General features: G+C 45.9%; 1 protein-coding gene across 2 annotated transcripts in view; it reads right to left on the bottom strand.

Annotated features, from left to right (window-relative positions):
- The window catches only part of CBLC (Cbl proto-oncogene C), a 39,232-nt gene extending 36,963 nt beyond the window's left edge, over window positions 1-2,269 (bottom strand). For both annotated transcript variants that reach the window (XM_069948206.1, XM_069948205.1), the window contains exon 1: window positions 1,629-2,269. In XM_069948206.1, coding sequence (XP_069804307.1) covers window positions 1,629-1,915 — 287 coding nt within the window. In that variant the 5' untranslated portion in view covers window positions 1,916-2,269. The remainder of the gene's footprint in view (window positions 1-1,628) is intronic.
- Window positions 2,270-18,667: the final 16,398 nt, after the last annotated feature.

The following is an 18,667-nucleotide window of genomic DNA, read 5'->3' on the forward strand; positions in this document are numbered from 1 at the left end:
TGAACCTGAACTCTCGGCTTCTGATTCGGCGGGCAGACAGCGGGAATCAAAAGCCGAGAGTTCAGATTCATATGAACCCGAACCTCGGCCGGTTCGCTCATCTCTACTTCTCAGCCATACAGCATATGTTACTATTGTAAAATGGAGCATATAAGGAAGTAAACCAATAAACCTTGTCAGCTGGTTTCCCTATTCTCTACACTTATTCCCATGAAGTCAAGCTATATGTCCTACACATTTCAATGATAGAGACATTTCTTCGACGTCTGCCTTTAACTGGACACCTCCTCGTATACTTTTATATTTATAGTGACTCATTACGCTTAATATCGGGTACAATAAAAGTAATGGACAATAACCATACGTTTATTACGTGCAATAACAAGAGGCTATAAATTCAATTAACTCAGTGCAAGTGTTCTGTTTAAGACCGGATACTTCTCACTGAAGTCTGTGGAGGAAGAGAGGTCACAAAGAGGAACGTCTGGTGAAATCACTGCTACTCACTACAGCAGCACACTAGGTAGATGGGATTTATAACATCTCAATCACTGTAAGGCTGGGTTCACATTGTGCTTCTTTGTTGCACTAGTGACTCACAATGAGAAATAAAAGAAATGCATGTTAAAACGCAAACAGGCAATGAAGAATTTTTATCATTTTCATTCATTCAAGTAGTTTTCCCCCTCTGGAAGCACCTGACACCAGGTATACATACCCTGAGTCTTTTGCCCCATTTGTAGCCACCTGACACCAGGTATATATTCACTGAGTCTTTTGCCCCATCTGTAAGCACCTGACACCAGGTATACATACCCTTAGTGTTTTGCCTCATCTCTGGGCATCTGGCACCAGGTATACATACCCTTAGTCTTTTGCCTCAGCTGTAAGCACCTGACACAGGGGAACATACCCTGAGTCTTTTGCCCCCCGCTGGAAGTACCTGACACCAGTTATACATACCCTGAGTCTTTTGCCCCAGCTTTGGGCACCTGACACCAGGCATACATATTCTGAGTCTTTTGCCCCAGCTATAGGCACCTGACACCAGGTATACATACCCTAAGTCTTTTGCCCCAGCTTTGGGCACCTGACACCAGGCATACATATTCTGAGTCTTTTGCCCCAGCTATAGGCACCTGACACTAGGTATACATACCCTATGTTTTTTGCCCCAGCTATAAGCACCTGACACCAGGTATACATACTTTGGGTCTTTTGCCCCAGCTGTAAACACCTGACACCAGGTATACATACTTTGGGTCTTTTTCCTCGGCTCTACACCCCAACAGACTCATTCATTATAAAACAACATAGTTCCAGGCTGCAGTACCCTGGAGTTGATGGTTCTGGATACACTTAGTCCATTAATAATAGATGTCACTACAGCCATGGTGACAGCTCCTGGCCTCACAACACACAGGACAGTATAATGTGTGATATATGCAGCATGTGACACAATGAACATAATAGCGTACAATATCTTTATATTTATAGATCATATATATGTAGCAGAGCTGAGTTTGTCATTATTTACAAAAAGCGCTATTGAGATCTATAGATGTGTATGTGTAAATGCACACCAAAGGGTAACCTACAAACCCTAGGGCACCGGTCATTGCACTTACCTGGCCGCCGTCCCTTCCTTGTTGACCATGTCCGAGCACTGCGCCGTCTTGCTGAGCAGACTATGTACTGTCACCTGCAGGTACTGGTTATGACTCAGGTCAGAGGTCTTGTCTAGAATTTGGCGCAAATGTTCCTTTGTATCCCGAGCAATGTCTGGAAGGTAGGGGTGGCTCCTCTGCAATTGGGGGACCCCATTGAGTTTTGACAGTCCATCCAGCTTCTGTATGAGTCTCTCCACTGTCTTCCTGTCCAGGCTGGCATTGTGCCCTCCATGTAACGCATGCATGGGTATATAGGGGCAGAAGAATTAGGACCGAGTTCAGACTAAGCAGAATGATGGAGATGTATATATAAAGACAAGAACAGGGACTGCGGAAGGGAGTGCATAGGAGAGCAATGAGTCTTAAGACAATGATGAAGATCTGAGTAATCTCAGAGTGTTAAGACGGAGAGGAGGAAGTGAAGGAGCGAGAGGCAGCAGCAGAAGTTAGGGGTCGGTTACAGTAAAGTGAAAATGATCCCAATAGAAAAGGAAGGACTGAGTAAGAAAGTAACCAGGACAGAAGTCTGTGTATAGTCCAGGGTCTGATCTATGGTGGCGAGTGCAGAGGGTGACAGCTCCACCGTGTAGTATCTCTTCCTGTTTGTGTCAGTGTGTCACACCCACTACACGTGAGCTCAGGTGCTGCACTGCTATGGGTGGCACACACTGATACTGTATCACACATCATCAATGCAGGAAGAACTCGCTTTCACTCCGCTCATATAGGACACCGTGGTTTCATGCGGTGACACAAGTCGCTCTTGTCAATAACAATTATTATGGTCTGAAACCCTGTGGTGAGTAAGACCTTACATTCCAAGATGCCATGATGGGTGGTGCTGCCCTCACAGGCTATAGAAAGACACAGGGCCTCAAGAATGACTGTCTGATTGTTGTGATCGAATACCCCTCCCTTGGATTGTAACCTGCCCAGACAACTTCTAAGGGATAAGTAGCACCAAAATAGTCTAGCATGACCTAATCTTTAAAGTGTACCTGTCACTTTAAAAAATGGCCGAAAAGATTGTTGACAGCTCGTTGTCTAGGTTACAGACCACCTCTCTGCTCCAAAAGCAGAGGTCTGGCTGGTGTATATAATTAGATATAATGTAGACATATAGTAATAAAATGTATATATACTGTATAATATATATATAAATATGGATACTATATCTAAATATACACAAGCTAAACCACTGCTTTTAGAGCAGAGTGGTGGTCTGTATCCTAGACAACAAGCTGTCAACAATGGTAGGAATAAGCAGCATATCAGGAGAAGGAGACAAGTGCTGTGACCTGGGTTGATGGAGGTGATGTTGGGCCTGTTGGTGGGTTCTGGTGTTTTGGAGACTACTTGTCACGGTGGCCAGGAGCAGTAACACCCACCCCCGGACACACGGCACCCGGACCTTGGCTGGAACTAAAGTGAGGTTAGAGGTGTAGGTGCAAGTGCAGCGGCAGAGATGACAGAGTCCCACTTTAAACAACTTTGAAACTCAACTTGAAAAAGGTATCTTAGTGCAGAACAGTTACAAACAGTGCTCAGTACTTGCAAAAATAATCAGCAATAATACTCCAACAGGTAGAGAGGTGAGTTGGTAGAAGAAACAGTACAGTAACAGGTGTCAGGACCGGATAGGAGGCTCCTTGCCTAATGTACTATGTATTCTGCCAGGATGTGGTGACGTGTCTCTAGACTCTAGAGTTTACAAAAATATGGATGAGTCGCAGTTACCTCATCTAACCACCTTCTGCCCCACAGTGTCAGGTTTCCGTCCTACAGGGGTAGTACAAGTCCCAGGTCTCTGCTCTGGGTGGAGCTGGCTTATACAACCCTTCCTACAAAGCTGAGCATCTTGTCAGTAGAGAGCGGCTTGCTGGCACTGTGCTTTACTGCAGGTCCAGTCTTGAATAATGTGGTCGACTGTCCTGTTCTAGAAAGTATAATCCACGATAATGCACAATGTTGGCTGATCGTTGTCTTTCAACATGTTGAAAATACAACGATCCCGACAGCAGCCATATGCTGCCATCACCCCGTGTAATAGCAAACCGCCACTATCTTCTATGGGCTGCCCGGACAATCTAGCGTTCACCTGGGCAGCACTCCCGCAACTCCCCACGCCCCCCGGGTCATACCCGCTCACTGTCGACGCACCAGCAGTGAGCGGGGAACGAGGAGCAAGCGAGCGCTGTCCTGACAGGTCAGCACTTGTTTGCTCCTCTTAATCACCCTATGTAATAGGGGCTTTACAGAAGACTTTTTCCGGCTCATTGTAATGATCGGGTGGAGTCTGTACACTTAGACCCCTAACAATCAAAACTTTTGACAAGTCTCTGTGACACTAATTGTTTTCCCCTTATCCCGGTGATTCCCATACAGGGAGCATAGTTATAGCTATACTGAGTGCTGAGGCTGCTGTCACAGATGCTTTGCTGCTCCGAGGGGGCACATACACTTCTTTGCCACAATCTGGAGGTTTGATGATGTCATTAGGTGGACTATAGGTCATACTATATTGAGGTTCATTGTTATATTAGTGTGGCAGCCCAGGGTCGAGTGCAGAGAGCAGAGAAGAATACCTGTGGGGCGGCTGGGAGCTATCGTCATGCTATCATGCTAGTCATACTCACACGAGGGCTTCCACACTGTTATTCCATGCTGAGCGCCTGACAGAATGAAGACACAGATGGTGTTAATGGTAATAGATTCCCCAGGGTGTCCATCCTCATGTGTGTGTGGGTTGCCCTTGGTGTTGTAGTGCAGAAGTGAGGCCAAGCACTGGGATAACAGATTAGGAAATAGTCTTTACTGGTATAGCTGGAGTTACGAATAGGATTAAAGGGGTATTCCCCCCAAAATTATTTTTGCATTAATACGTTGCCCACCTGTAGCTTTCCATCTTTCCAACATAAATTTATTACAGATTCTGCACAGTTCTGCTGTTATCTAGGTGCCCCAACCCCCACGGATTGCATAGAATCATCAGCTCTCAGTCCACTCCGACACCGCTCCCTGCTCCTGGCCCGGACCCTCCGAGACGGCATCACGTGTCCTCCATCTCTTCAATGGGCGGGTTAGCGCTTCTAACCCAGTCCACTGAAGTGAGGGACGACAGTGAGACGCTGCAGCTGTCTGCCCCTCTGACAGCAGCACCGCCCACTGTGTGCCCCTCGCCCTGGAGCTCACCAGCTCTATGTAACCTCCCCACCCTGAGCGTACCCACAGTCTGTGCCCCCCGTCTCCCGGTGGCCGCTGGCAGCTTCCGATAAGTGCAACTGTGTAGCGGCGCCCCCCCCCCCCCCCACAGAGATCACCCATATCATGTATCTCCCTCCCCCCATACTGTGTGCACAACCCCCTTCACTCCTCCCCTCTCCATCAGGCTGTGCATTTACCCCCGCTCACCCGATGGCTGCCCGCAGCGCTCCTGTGCCTGCAGCCCCAACTGTGTGACGCCCCCAGCCCCCTCATCCGCGGCCACCCGCAGCCTGCTCACCCCTGGACACCAGCAGCCCTCTCACCTGCGGCCGCCCGCCCCTTTTCACCCCTGGACATCTCAGCTCTGCTACATCGTTTTCCCTATCTCAGCTCTGCTACATCGTTCTCACTATCTCAGCTCTGCTACATCCTCATCTCATCTCTGCTACATCGTTCTCACTATCTCAGCTCTGCTACATCGTTTTCCCTATCTCAGCTCTGCTACATTATTCTCACTATCTCAGCTCTGCTACATCCCCATCACATCTCAGCTCTGCTACATCGTTCTCACTATCTCAGCTCTGCTACATCCCCATCACATTTCAGCTCTGCTACATCCCCATCACATCTCAGCTCTGCTACATCGTTCTCACTATCTCAGCTCTGCTACATCCCCATCACATCTCAGCTCTGCTACATCGTTCTCACTATCTCAGCTCTGCTACATCCCCATCACATCTCAGCTCTGCTACATCCCCATCACATCTCAGCTCCGCTGCATCGTTTTCACTATCTCAGCTCTGCTACATCCCCTTCACATCTCAGCTCTGCTACATCGCTTTCCCTATCTCAGCTCTGCTACATCCCCATTACATCTCAGCTCTGCTACATCGTTCTCAGTATCTCAGCTCTGCTACATCGTTCTCAGTATCTCAGCTCTGCTACATCGTTCTCACTTTCTCAGCTCTGCTACATCATTTTCCCTATCTCAGCTCTGCTACATCCCCATTACATCTCAGCTCTGCTACATCGTTCTCACTATCTCAGCTCTGCTACATCGTTCTCACTATCTCAGTTCTGCTACATCCTCATCACATCTCAGCTCTGCTACATCGTTCTCACTATCTCAGCTCTGCTACATCCCCATCACATCTCAGCTCTGCTACATCGTTTTCACTATCTCAGCTCTGCTACATTGTTCTCACTATCTCAGCTCTGCTACATCGTTTTCACTATCTCAGCTCTGCTACATCGTGCTCACTATCTCAGCTCTGCTACATCCCCATTACATCTCAGTTCTGCTACATGGCCATCACCTTCTCAACTCTGGTACATCATCATCATTATCATCATCAGGCATAAGCATTGCATGATGGGAAATGTAGTTTCCTATCTTGGATATAGACCATCTTTTAGATTGCGGTGAGCTGTTGCATTTTTCTGTGTTTTTGTGTGTTTGCAATTTCAGCCATGGCAACGTGCTCCTGCCTAGTGTGAACAGTGTTCTAGGAGAGCTGACCAATTTTTTCCCTTTTTTTCTGTTTTCCAGTTGGGGGAGCGGCTGCCTCTATTTGGTCGTGCACTCCACCTGTCTCACCCAGGTGGTGCAATTATTTTTGCAGGGATTAGACGGATCTTGCATGCCCAGAGCATAGGCGTATTATACGCCATGGAGAGGCCATAGTGTACATACAGTGTAGGGTCTGCCTCGATATGAGTCCACCTTATCGTGGTGAGGCAGTTTACGCTGTTTGCAAATAGTAACCAAGAGACTCATTATTTTTGTGGGAATTTTTTGGGCAGTTGGGGGGGCTGCTTTTAATTATTTTCATGTCTATGGTGGGTCTGTATCTTGCTATTGCGGTGAGCTGTTGCATTTTTCTGTGTTTTTGTGTGTTTGCCATTTCAGCCATGGCAACGTGCTCCTGCCTAGTGTGAACAGTGTTCTAGGAGAGCTGACCAATTTTTTCCCATCTTTTAGAAAAACTCAGGAACGGAAGGAGCTAAAAAGACGGGAGACGGCTCAAAATTCTCAGGGGGACTTCGTGAGTAAGACTAGCTAGGTTTGGAGGCATTTCATTTTTTTAGCTCTTGGGGGGAATACCCCTTTAAGGATAGGTGAATGTTAGGGTCCCTGAAGCCTTCAGCCTGCTCGAGCCCACATTATATTTATAGTCTCTTGTCTCCATCTTCCCTGAGGTTAATAACAGCTGGTTATCACCCAGTGGGTTAAAGAAAGACTCTATTCACTGGTCTAGTTACACTTCCCACCAGCTCCTAGGCCCGGCCTGAAGCCTTGAATGATCCCAGGATGAAACAATGGGGCACATGAACACCTTCTCCCCACAGACTGTGCAATCTGTTCTTTTTTCAGGGACCAGCATTGTGCTTTTCATATCTATTTTATCTATCCTACCCTAGTAAAGAAGAGTTGATTAAGTTTAGGGGAGCTTTCTTCCATTTTCAGAAAGTTCCTTGTACAAGTATCTTCTCCCAGCCAAACCCAGACCAAGTGCAGGCACAGGCTATAAGCAATGCAAAAACAGCATAAAAACTATGGAAAAGTAAAAGACAACTCAACACACAACTGACTGACACCCAGCCTAAAAGTGCTGGAAGAATCTCAGTAAAACCAGTAAAACACACACAAGGATATGAGCAGTATTAGGCTATGTTCACACAACATAAGTGTCATATTAATCACGGCCGTTGTTGCCGATTTGCAACAATGGCCGTGATTAATATGACACTTACTTTGTGCTGCCCTCTATGGAATCCTGCCTGGAGTATGTATGGGGTCTTACAAAGTGGGAACATGGCCTTAATGTGTATGGTAGTTGCTCATCCCTCGCTCTGCTGATGTGAGTTCCCACACAAGTGGGCAGCAGCAGTGGCATAATTATATGGGGTACAGAGTTTGCTGATACAACAACCATTGCCACATTGTACAGTGCAGAACATCTGGCGTCCAACAATTCAGAAAGCCTGATGATCCAGAGCTGAATTTCAGCCTAAAACTGCAACATATCGCATCATTTCACAAGTCTAGAAATTAAGCGCCAATGCTTAGCAGTATATGGAGGCCAGTGCAGCTGCACTGACAGGAGCAGAGGTGTCATACTGCTTAGAAGTCAGTAGAGGCTGCAATGACAGGAGGAGATTAGAACTGTGTGTTATTCCTTCTTCCTCTCAGTTTGGCATCTCTCTATGCTGTGTCTATGTTGTTAACCAACAGGGGGTTAAAAATAATTCCAATACTTTATTATATAGGTTGGTCTAGCTAATCATATCTATCACAGTGCATGTTTTATACATAGCTGCTTTAGCTCTATAACGATATCAGGCTGCTTTGACGTAGTTTTGGGATCTCCCATTTGCCTTAACTGTGATGTCAGTTCCCTGTGGTCTAGATGTAACAGGGAAGAAGCAAAAATATCAGCCATAACCCAGTTAAAAAAAAAAAACTAGAAATTCTGCATTTTTGTCTAATAGGGACATGTGACCTCATGGTACAGTATAATTCTGCTATTTGCCTGAGGACTGCTGAAGTTAGTAGAAATTCATGCCTGCGGACCGCCTGATACCTGTTGTTGTCTTCAGTTCTAGAGTTCTGCTGGTACCTTGCAACATGTGTAAGATTATATCTACAGTGGTCCCTCAATATACAATATTAATTGGTTCCAGGGCGACCATTGTATGTTGAAACCATTGTATGTTGAGACCAAAACTCCATGTAAGGGTGCGTTCACACCTACAGGATCTGCAGCAGATCTGCAGCAGATTTGATGGCGCAGCTTTGAATCTGCAGCAGATCCGCAGCAGATCCGCAGCAGATTTGATGGTGCAAATTTGATGCTGTGTTCAGTTATTTAAGGGTGCGTTCACACGTACAGGATCTGCAGCAGATCTGTAGCAGATTTGATGGCGCAGCTTTGAATCTGCAGCAGATCCGCAGCAGATCTGCAGCAGATCTGCAGCGGATTTGATGGCCCAGAGTTAATTTGCATTGAATCTGCAACTTCAAATCTGCGCCATCAAATCTGCTGCAGATCCTGTATGCGTGAACGCACCCTAAATGAAATCTGCTGCGGATCTGCTGCGGATCCGCAGCAGAAAATAAGCTGCAGATCCAGTAAGTTTGAAAGTACCCTAATAAAACTGGCCCAGGTACAGAGCAGCACAGGACATGTAGTATCACAGTATACTCTAGAGAATCACTACTAGACAGCCAACCAGTGCATGCATCTCAGTGATAATGGGATTTTACCAGTAAAATGCTGCAGATCCTGACTGTCCATAGCATTGTTTGTTGTATGTTGAGTTTGGTCTCATGTTACGATGGTCTAGAAAGGACCATTGTATCTTGAAAATATTGTATCTTGAGGCCATTGTATATTGAGGGAGCACTGTATTTATTTTTTCTCTTATTTTTAGAACTGACAGCCGGGTCGTTCATCGTCTCTGTTGCCTTGCAGCCCTGGGATCCTGGGGTTCACTCAGCTGCCCCAGCCAGCTTTTTTTCTTCCTATAGTGTATGCTGGTGCCATCTCTTCCCCAGGCTATTGACACACATACACCCCACCATCCACATGATATAAAATAAAGCATGATCCATCTGACTAGGCCGCCTTCTTCTATTGCTCTGCAGTCCGGTTCTGATGCTCTTATGCCCACTGTAGGCACCTTCGCCAGTGGATGGGTCAACATGTGGATCGGATTGGTCTCCTTTCTATCTTAGCCAGCAATTTTTTTCCTACGGCGTCTTCAGATAGTATAGTCTACACTCTGCATATGCATCAATGTATCTACCTACAGTCTTCTAGGTTTGTATATTTAAACCAAATGTACCAATTCGCTTAGGGAAGATCATAGAGATCATGGTGGCACGGTGCAGAGATCATGGTGGCACAGTGCAGAGATCATGGTGGCACAGTGCAGAGATCATGGTGGCACAGTGCAGAGATCATGGTGGCACAGTGCAGAGATCATGGTGGCACAGCGCAGAGATCATGGTGGCATGGGGCAGAGATCATGGTGGCACAGTGCAGAGATCATGGTGGCACGGCACAGAGATCATGGTGGCACAGTGCAGAGATCACGGTGGCACGGCGCAGAAATCATGGTGGAACGGCACAGAGATCATGGTGGCACATTGCAGAGCTCATGGTGGCACGGGGCAGAGATCATGGTGGCACATTGCAGAGATCATGGTGGAACGGCACAGAGATCATGGTGGCACGGGGCAGAGATCATGGTGGAACGGGGCAGAGATCATGGTGGCACAGGGCAGAGATCATGGTGGCACGGGGCAGAGATCATGGTGGCACAGTGCAGAGATCATGGTGGCACGGGGCAGAGATTATGGTGGCACGGTGCAGAGATCATGGTGGCACAGTGCAGAGATCATGGTGGCACGGTGCAGAGATCATGGTGGCACAGGGCAGAGATCATCGTGGCACAGCGCAGAGTTCATGGTGGCATGGGGCAGAGATCATGGTGGCACGGCACAGAGATCATGGTGGCACAGTGCAGAGATCACGGTGGCACGGCGCAGAAATCATGGTAAAACGACACAGAGATCATGGTGGCACATTGCAGAGATCATGGTGGCACGGGGCAGAGATCATGGTGGCACATTGCAGAGATCATGGTGGCACGGGGAAGAGATCATGGTGGCACATTGCAGAGATCATGGTGGAACGGCACAGAGATCATGGTGGCACAGTGCAGAGATTATGGTGGCACGGTGCAGAGATCATGGTGGCACAGTGCAGAGATCATGGTGGCACAGTGTAGAGATTATGGTGGCACGCTGCAGATATCATGGTGGAACGGCACAGAGATCATGGTGGCACGACACAGAGATCATGGTGGCACAGCGCAGAGATTATGGTGGCACAGCGATTCCCACAATTGATATTTTCACACGCACCATTTTAAAAGACATGAGCGGGAAGGACTAACTCTTATCAAATAGATGGTACCACCATTTTTTTTTTGGGGGGGGGGGGGGAGGTGTGGTGGATACAGTATCGCTTTAACCCCATGCCGTAAAATGTCGTTCCGGGAATGTCTTGAAAAGCAGGTCTGCTGTCCCATAGACAATTATGTTCCAAAATGGCGCCACTCTCATGTTCTGTAAGGAACTACAGAGCATCCCACTCGTTCTTGGTATTAGTAGGGGTCCCTGCATGTTCTCATGGGCTAGGTTCACACTATGTAAAAACAACAGTCCTCTTTCATAACAACGACCATCATTGGGCAAATAACATCCGTTGTTATGAAAGACGGCCATAATTTTTATATGGTGTGAACCTAGCCATACACTGATGTCCTATATCTGAAACAATAAGACTGGCTTCACCCTCTCTTAAAATCTTGGAAAAACACCAATAAAAACACCAGCGGCCAGATGTTAGCTGGCAGTCAGTGGAAGTTTATGATCTGTCTTATACACATGACGTTTTTGGGGTGGCTAACTGTGACATTTTTTTTCTTAAAACCGCCATTGCTGTGCGTGTGATGTTTTTGTTCCGGCATTTTTGTCTCCTTTTGTGGCCTAGCAGCTAGGTCATGTGATGGCAAAAGAAAAAAGTTTAGCATACAAAAACGCCAAAACCACATAAAAAAAATCATTCACACATAAAGTCAAAAACGCCAGGAAAAAAAAAAAACATGTATCGGATTGGTGTTTTTTCTTGCGACCTGACAAAAAGTGTGTGTGAGGGCACCCTGACAATAGTTATTTTTAGAAATCCTCTTTTCCGGTATCTCCGTCCATCTTGTGCCAGAATAAATACATTCTGGAATATTCCAGCTCTAAATTGTAATGTTTATTATGTCAATAAATGATATTTCGTCACTTGAACCATAGATGACTTTTAATGACCAACTTTTCACTTATTGGAGCCTCTTAGTGTAGTAAAAGGTCATTGTTGTGGAGCACGGCTCGTCCAACTGGGAGAACTGGTTCAGCCGCACAGCAGGAAATTGCTTTATATATCAATGTTTTAACGTCCTGAACACCATCCATATGCTACGTGTGGTATTGCTATAAATAAGGGATCAATATCTAATTGAGTAAGAAATATTCATTGTATAATCTCCATTGTGGTTACTCTATTTCCTAGCTGCTGCAGAACCTCTCACAGACCACAGGTCCACAAGCCACGATCAGGCAGTGGTAACTGTCCTCTCGACAGAACTGGGCCTTCACCCCGACTCCTAATAGAGCATAAATCTGTGCATTTTCCTCCTTAAGGGTGCCTTCACACCTACCGTATCGCAGCAGAAAATCCGCTGCGGATCCGCAGCAGATCCGCAGAAGATTTAACTAAATGAATGAACACAGCATCAAATCCGCACTTACAAATCTGCTGCGGATCCGCAGCGGATTTGACAGTGCGTATTTAATGCTGTGTTCATTCATTTAGTTAAATCTGCTGCGGATCTGCTGCGGATCCACAGCGGATTTTCTACTGCCATACGGTAGGTGTGAAGGCACCCTTAAGGGGTTATCCAGCGCTACAAAAACATGGCCACTTTCCCCCTACTGTTGTCTTCAGTTTGGGTGGGGTTTTGAAACTCAGTTCCATTGAAGTAAATGGAGCTTAATTGCAAACTGCACCTGAACTGGAGACAACAGTAGGGGGAAAAGTGGCCATGTTTTTGTAGCAAAGGATAACCCCTTTAAGAACAGAGTGGCTTAGGGTCCTTCTACACAGGCTGACATGCACCAGATGATCACGATCCCTGTGATAGGCACTCATGTTCACGGCCTTTACACAGCCCAGGGGTGGAGGTTTAAAAATATAATATAGTAGTATAGTATAGTACAGAGGTCACATTACCTGTGCAGTATCTGCTACTCACCAGCAGATGGAGCAATGAGACTTAGGTTGTATATAGGGAAATAAATCAACACATTGAAAGGAGAGACTTCAGTTGCCTATCTAATGCTCCGTTTACACAGAACGATTATCGGTCGAATTTGCACAATAACAATCGCATTTGAGCAATAATCGTTCCGTGTAAACATAGCGAACGATCAAGCGATGAGCGAGAAATCGTTCATTTTAATCTTTGAACATGTTCTCAAATCCTCGCTGGTCGTTCGCAAAAAATTCGCAGATCGTTTTGCATAAATAGTCTTCAGTCGATTTAACCTATGTGTGAGAAAGGCTTAAGCGATTGCAAAACGATCGCAATACGATTTTTCCGTACGATATATCGTTCCGTCTAAATGCTGATCGTTATAAAAAACAAATCGTTATTTCGAAATCGTTAATCGTACGATCCGTGTAAACGCAGCATTACGCCGCTGCATGCAGATACCAAGCCCCCCCTGATGTGTATATAATACACAGTACAATTGGGGAAGCTGTCTGTGTCACTAGTGCTGCAGAGCAGGCGGTGATTGATAGTTACCCTTGCTCACTCTGCCCGAACGTTCATGTGTATAGGAGGCCAGAAGAAACAGCTGACCGACAGCTATTGCATGAATATGGGTGGCCTTACACAGTACCGGCTCCAGTAGGGAGTATCTAAATAACAGTAGCCATATACAGCTCATAGCAACCAATCACAGTTCAGCTTTTAGCTCTGACAAAATGAAACCAGAGCTGTGATTGGTTGCTATGGGCAGTTTACACCAGTTTCCATTTTACTCAGTTTGATAAATCTGGCTAATATTTTTTTCTTATTTCTGTCCTTTTCAGCAGCGTTTCCTCTTCTAAAGTTTCACATTGATGGCAGTCTGTAGGTCGGGTACACTCTGAGTTTTTATTTCTGTTTAATCTTTACGTTTTGTGCACTTACATGTTATGCACTTGTTAAAGGGCTCCTCCAGTGAATTTTGTTTTCTTTCAAATCAACTGGTGTCAGAAAGTGCCAGTACTTATGAGCTGCTGTATGTCCTGCAGGAAGTGGTTTATTCTTTCCAGTCTGACACACTGCTCTCTGCTGCCACCTCTGTCCATGTCAGGAACTGTCCTGAGATTGTTTTCTCGTGACATATTGTACTTTACGCTTCTGGTAAAATGGAGTCGATACTCATAACGAATCTTTATGAAAAACACCAAAATAACGTAAAAAATTGTGAAAAAATGCATTTTTCCAACTTTGAAACCTTTCTGCTTATACAGAAAATGGTTATGTCACATAAATTATATATTAAATAGCATTAGCAACATGTCTACTTTATGTTGGTAGCTTTTATTAAACTATCTTTCATTTTTTTTTACACAATGGAAAGCTTAAGACATTAGCAGCAATTTTCCAAATTTTCAGTAAAATTTCAAAATCAGATATTTTAGGGACCTGTTCAGGTTCAAAGTGTATTTCAGGGGCCTGTATGTTAGAAAGCCCCACAAAGCACCCCATTTCAGAAACTGCACCCCCACACTCTGCAAAAGCTTATCCAGAAAGTTTTTTAACCCTTTAGGGGAGTCACAGAAATAAAAGCTAAGTGTGTAAGAAATGTGAAAATTTTTATTTTCTGTGCAGTGATTTTCTTGTAATCCAATATCTTTCATAATGATAAACCTATTACCAGAGAAATTCACCCCAATATTGATTGCCCCGTTTCTACAGTTTATAGAAATACCCCATATGTGGCCCTATTGCGCTTTTTGACGCAACCACAAGCCTCAGATATAAAGAAGCGCCTAGTGAATTTCAACGCCTCCGTTTTATTTGGTCATTTCTGACTGTACCACTTCAGCTTGGCAGAGGCTCTGGGGTGCCAAAACCTAAAAAACACCCCTAAAGCGACACCATTTAGAAAACGACACCCCTCAAGGAATGTAACAAGGGGTGCGGTGAGCATCTGGACCCCACAGGTGCTTCACAGATTTTCAGAACAATGTGGCGTGAAAAAGGAAAAATTCTATTTTTTACACTAAAATGTTCTAGCCTTCATTTTTCATTTTTACAAAGGGATAAAAGAAAAAAAAACACAAACATGTAGCGCAGTTTCTCCCGAGTACGGAAATACCCCACATGTAGACATAAAGTGCCAAGCGGGCGCAGGACGAGCCTCCAAAGGGAAGGAGCGCCAATTGGCCTTTGCAAGCTGGATTTTACTGGAATGAATTTCAAGGGCCATGTCGCATTTACAGAGCCCTCGTGCTGCCAAGACACTGGAAACCCCCCACAAGTGACCCCATTCTGGAAACTACACCCTTCAAGGAATCTAACAAGGGGTGCAGTGAGCATATGGACCCCACTGGTGACGGGCACAAATGTGGAACAATGTGACGTGAAAGGGAAAATTTTTCATTTTTTCACTTTCACGGCACAAATGTGGCCGTCATCAAGGGGTCCATATCCTCACTTCACCCCTTGTTAGATTCCTTGAGGGGTGTAGTTTCCAGAATGCGGTGTGGGGGGTTTCCAGTGTTTTGGCAGCACGAGGGCTCTGTAAATGCGACATGGCGTTCATCATCCATTCTGACCAATCCAACCTCCAAAATCCAAATGGCGCTCCTTCCCTTTGGAGGCTTGCCCTGCGCCCACATGGCGCTTTATGTCCACATGTGGGGTATTTACGGACTCAGGGGGAAATTGCTCTACACATTTTGTGTGTGTTTTTCTCTTTTAACCTCTTGTGAAAATGAAAAATGTAAGGCTAAACCAACATTATAGTGTAAAAAATGTAATATTTCATTTTCACGCCATATTGTTCCACATTTGTGCCCGTCACCAGTGGGGTCTATATGCTCACTACACCCCATGTTACATTCCCTGAGGGGTGTAGTTTCCATAATGGGGTCACTTGTGGGGGGGGGGGGGGGGGTCAACTGTCTTGGCAACACAGAGGCCTTTTAAATGCAACATGGCCCCTCGAAATCCATTCCAGCCAAATCCAGCCTCCAAAAACCAAATGGCGCTGCTTCCCTTTGAAAGCTTACCCTGCACCCGCATGGCGCTTTATGTCCACATGTGGGGTATTTCCGTACTCAGGGGAAATTGCTCTACACATTTAGAGTTTTTTTTTCTTTTAACCCCTTGTGAAAATGAAAAAATCAAGACAAGATCAATGATTTAGTGTAAAAATTAAACATTTTTCACACTAAATGTTGGTCTAGCCTTGATTTTTTTCCTTTTCCACAAGGGGTTAAAAAAGAAAGTGAACACAAAACGTGTAGGGTAATTTCCCCTGAGTGCGAAAATACCCCACATGTGGATATAATGTGCCATATGGGCACAGGGCAAGCCACCAAAGGGACAGAGCGCCATGTGACCCCATTCTGGAAACTACACCCCATAAGGAATCTAACAAGGGGTGCAGTGAGCATATGGACCCCACTGGTGATGGCCACATATGTGGAACATGTGCCGTGAAAATAAAAAATAAATTTTTTTCATTTTCACGGCCCAAATGTGTCCGTCACCAGGGGGCCATATCCCCGCTGCCCCCCTCGTTAGATTCCTTATGGGGTGTAGTTTCCAGAATGGGGTCACTTGTGGGGGTTTTCTACTCTCCTGGACGCACAGAGGCTTTGTAATTGCATCATGGCATCCTCTAATGGGAATGGCGGCCATGCCTATTTAGCTGGGGAAAAGGGACAATTATTAATTTATTTGGGGGTATTAGGCCAATTATTAGTTTATAAGGTTGAAAATGACAGGTGTCCATCAAACTCAATCTGTTTTGATCCAGAGGAAGGCAAAAAACCCTCGTGAGGCAGACGACAGTAGCCTCATCACAGGGAAAAAAATCCTTCCAGACTCCATAATGGCGATCAGAATAATCCCTGGATCAGGGTGACCCCTGAAATAGGAATAAGGGACAGAATTTAGATAATGTAGAACTCCGATGACGTGTGGTACACCTTGAAGCAATCCAGTATGCAGAGGCCGGGGGGGATCAGGACAGGTGTCACACGGGAAAATGGTGTCCCTCCTGATCCCCCTGTTACGCCACACTCTGCACTTCTTCTGGGGTCTCCTGTTCTCCAGTGTGGGGGACGTCACCTGGAAAATGTTGCCCTGGTGCGATACGGGGTCCTTCATATCCAGAAGCGCTGGGTCCGCTCCATGGCTGCTAAATATTAGGGCTCTATTACTGCTTCTGATATTTTCGGATCGTGCCGCAAGCTACAGTAGCTCGGGCAGCGAGGGACCAGAAGAGGGGGATGTTATCCCCGTACGGGTGGTGACCTTTATCCAGCAGTGGGAAGATCAGTTCCCGAACAATCTCCCCACTAACTCCGAGGATGGGGAGGGACATCTGGGGGCATCTGGGGCTGGATTCGGGTGTCCCTTCATACACTGTAAGGGTACATGCACACTGTGGAATGGCGAAGGATAACCCTTTGTGCATTCCGCAGCTGGCACCCGCCGGCGGACTGATGGAGGCGCGCGTGTCCTCTCGTGTCACACTCCATTCTATCACGGCGATCGTGGGGGTGGAATCGGCTCCATCTTTCTTGGGGACACTTATGGCGATTGGTGCTATCTCGGACAGCACCAATCGCTATTGCTTTCCGGGTCACCGATGACCCGGAAAGCTGTTTTCAGCTGCTATATGCTGATCTGTATTGATCAGCCTATAGCAGCGATCGTCGGCACGGGAGGGGTTAATCACCCCCCGTGCCGACGAGCAGAGATGGCCTGCTATACCTTATAGCAGGCCATCTTCCCCGACCGCTGTATGTGAACACACAGCGATCGGGGAAACATCGGCCGTAAGTATACGCCCGTTTGCGTTAAAGCCCACCCTGCGGGGGCGTATACTTACGCCCGATGTCGTTAAGGGGTTAAAGAAGGTCTAGCTTAGCTATCAGTTTGTGATCAATGGAGTCTGTTATGCTGCGTTTACACGGAACGATTATCGTTCGAATTTGCACGATAACGATCGAATTCGAACGATAATCGTATGTGTAAACGCACCGAACGATCAAACGACGAGCGAGAAATCGTTCATTTTGATCTTACAACATGTTCTTAAATCGTTGTTCTCAAAAAAATTCGCAGATCATTCCGTGTAAACAGTCGTTCACCGATTTAACCTATGTGCGAGATAGGCTTAAGTGATCGCAAAACGATTTTTCCGTACGATATATCGTTCCGTCTAAATGCTGATGGTTATTAAAAAAAAAACATTACTTCAAAATCGTTAATCGTTCGATCGGGCGAATTATCGCTCTGTGTAAACGCAGCATTATACTCTGACGGATATACATCGTCCCCTCCACCAGATATGAACACCTGTCAGGTGCTGGAAGGTGAAGTAACCTGAACAGCCACAAGATGTCACTATTAGGCCCCTTAGGCTATACAGCTCAAATGCTATCTGAAACTTAGGGAAAGTCTGTTTCTGCCCAGACAGGGCGCTCCCAAATTATTTTGCATGATAATGGGGAAAACCGTGTGGCCATATATTTACAGCTAACCAGTTGTCTCTACCTCCTCCCTGTGCTGATCTTTATGATTGGCTCAGGAAGCTGAACCATCAGTGTTTAGTCTCTTCCTAGAGAAGAAGTGAGAAAGAACTGGAACTATATGCACCATTAACCCTTTAATAGACATTGTAACCTGATCACACGGCTGAATATTTAACTATAAAAGTAAGTTCGTACACCGACGTACATGTGCGGCTGAAACTACGGGAGTGGGAAAAATTGACATGCGGCCGGATGCATACGAACCGCAAACATACGCCCGTAGTAGAGTTATGCTTCCCTAGTTTGTTTCGAAGCGATCTGAAGCAGGTCATTTACTTGGAAATCTTCGCCCAGCCCAGTAAACAACACAGAACCTTTTGGATTGAAAAATCAAGTTCAATTTGG

The sequence above is a fragment of the Dendropsophus ebraccatus genome, chromosome 12 (genome assembly GCF_027789765.1).
Source record: "Dendropsophus ebraccatus isolate aDenEbr1 chromosome 12, aDenEbr1.pat, whole genome shotgun sequence".
Lineage (NCBI taxonomy): Eukaryota > Metazoa > Chordata > Amphibia > Anura > Hylidae > Dendropsophus > Dendropsophus ebraccatus.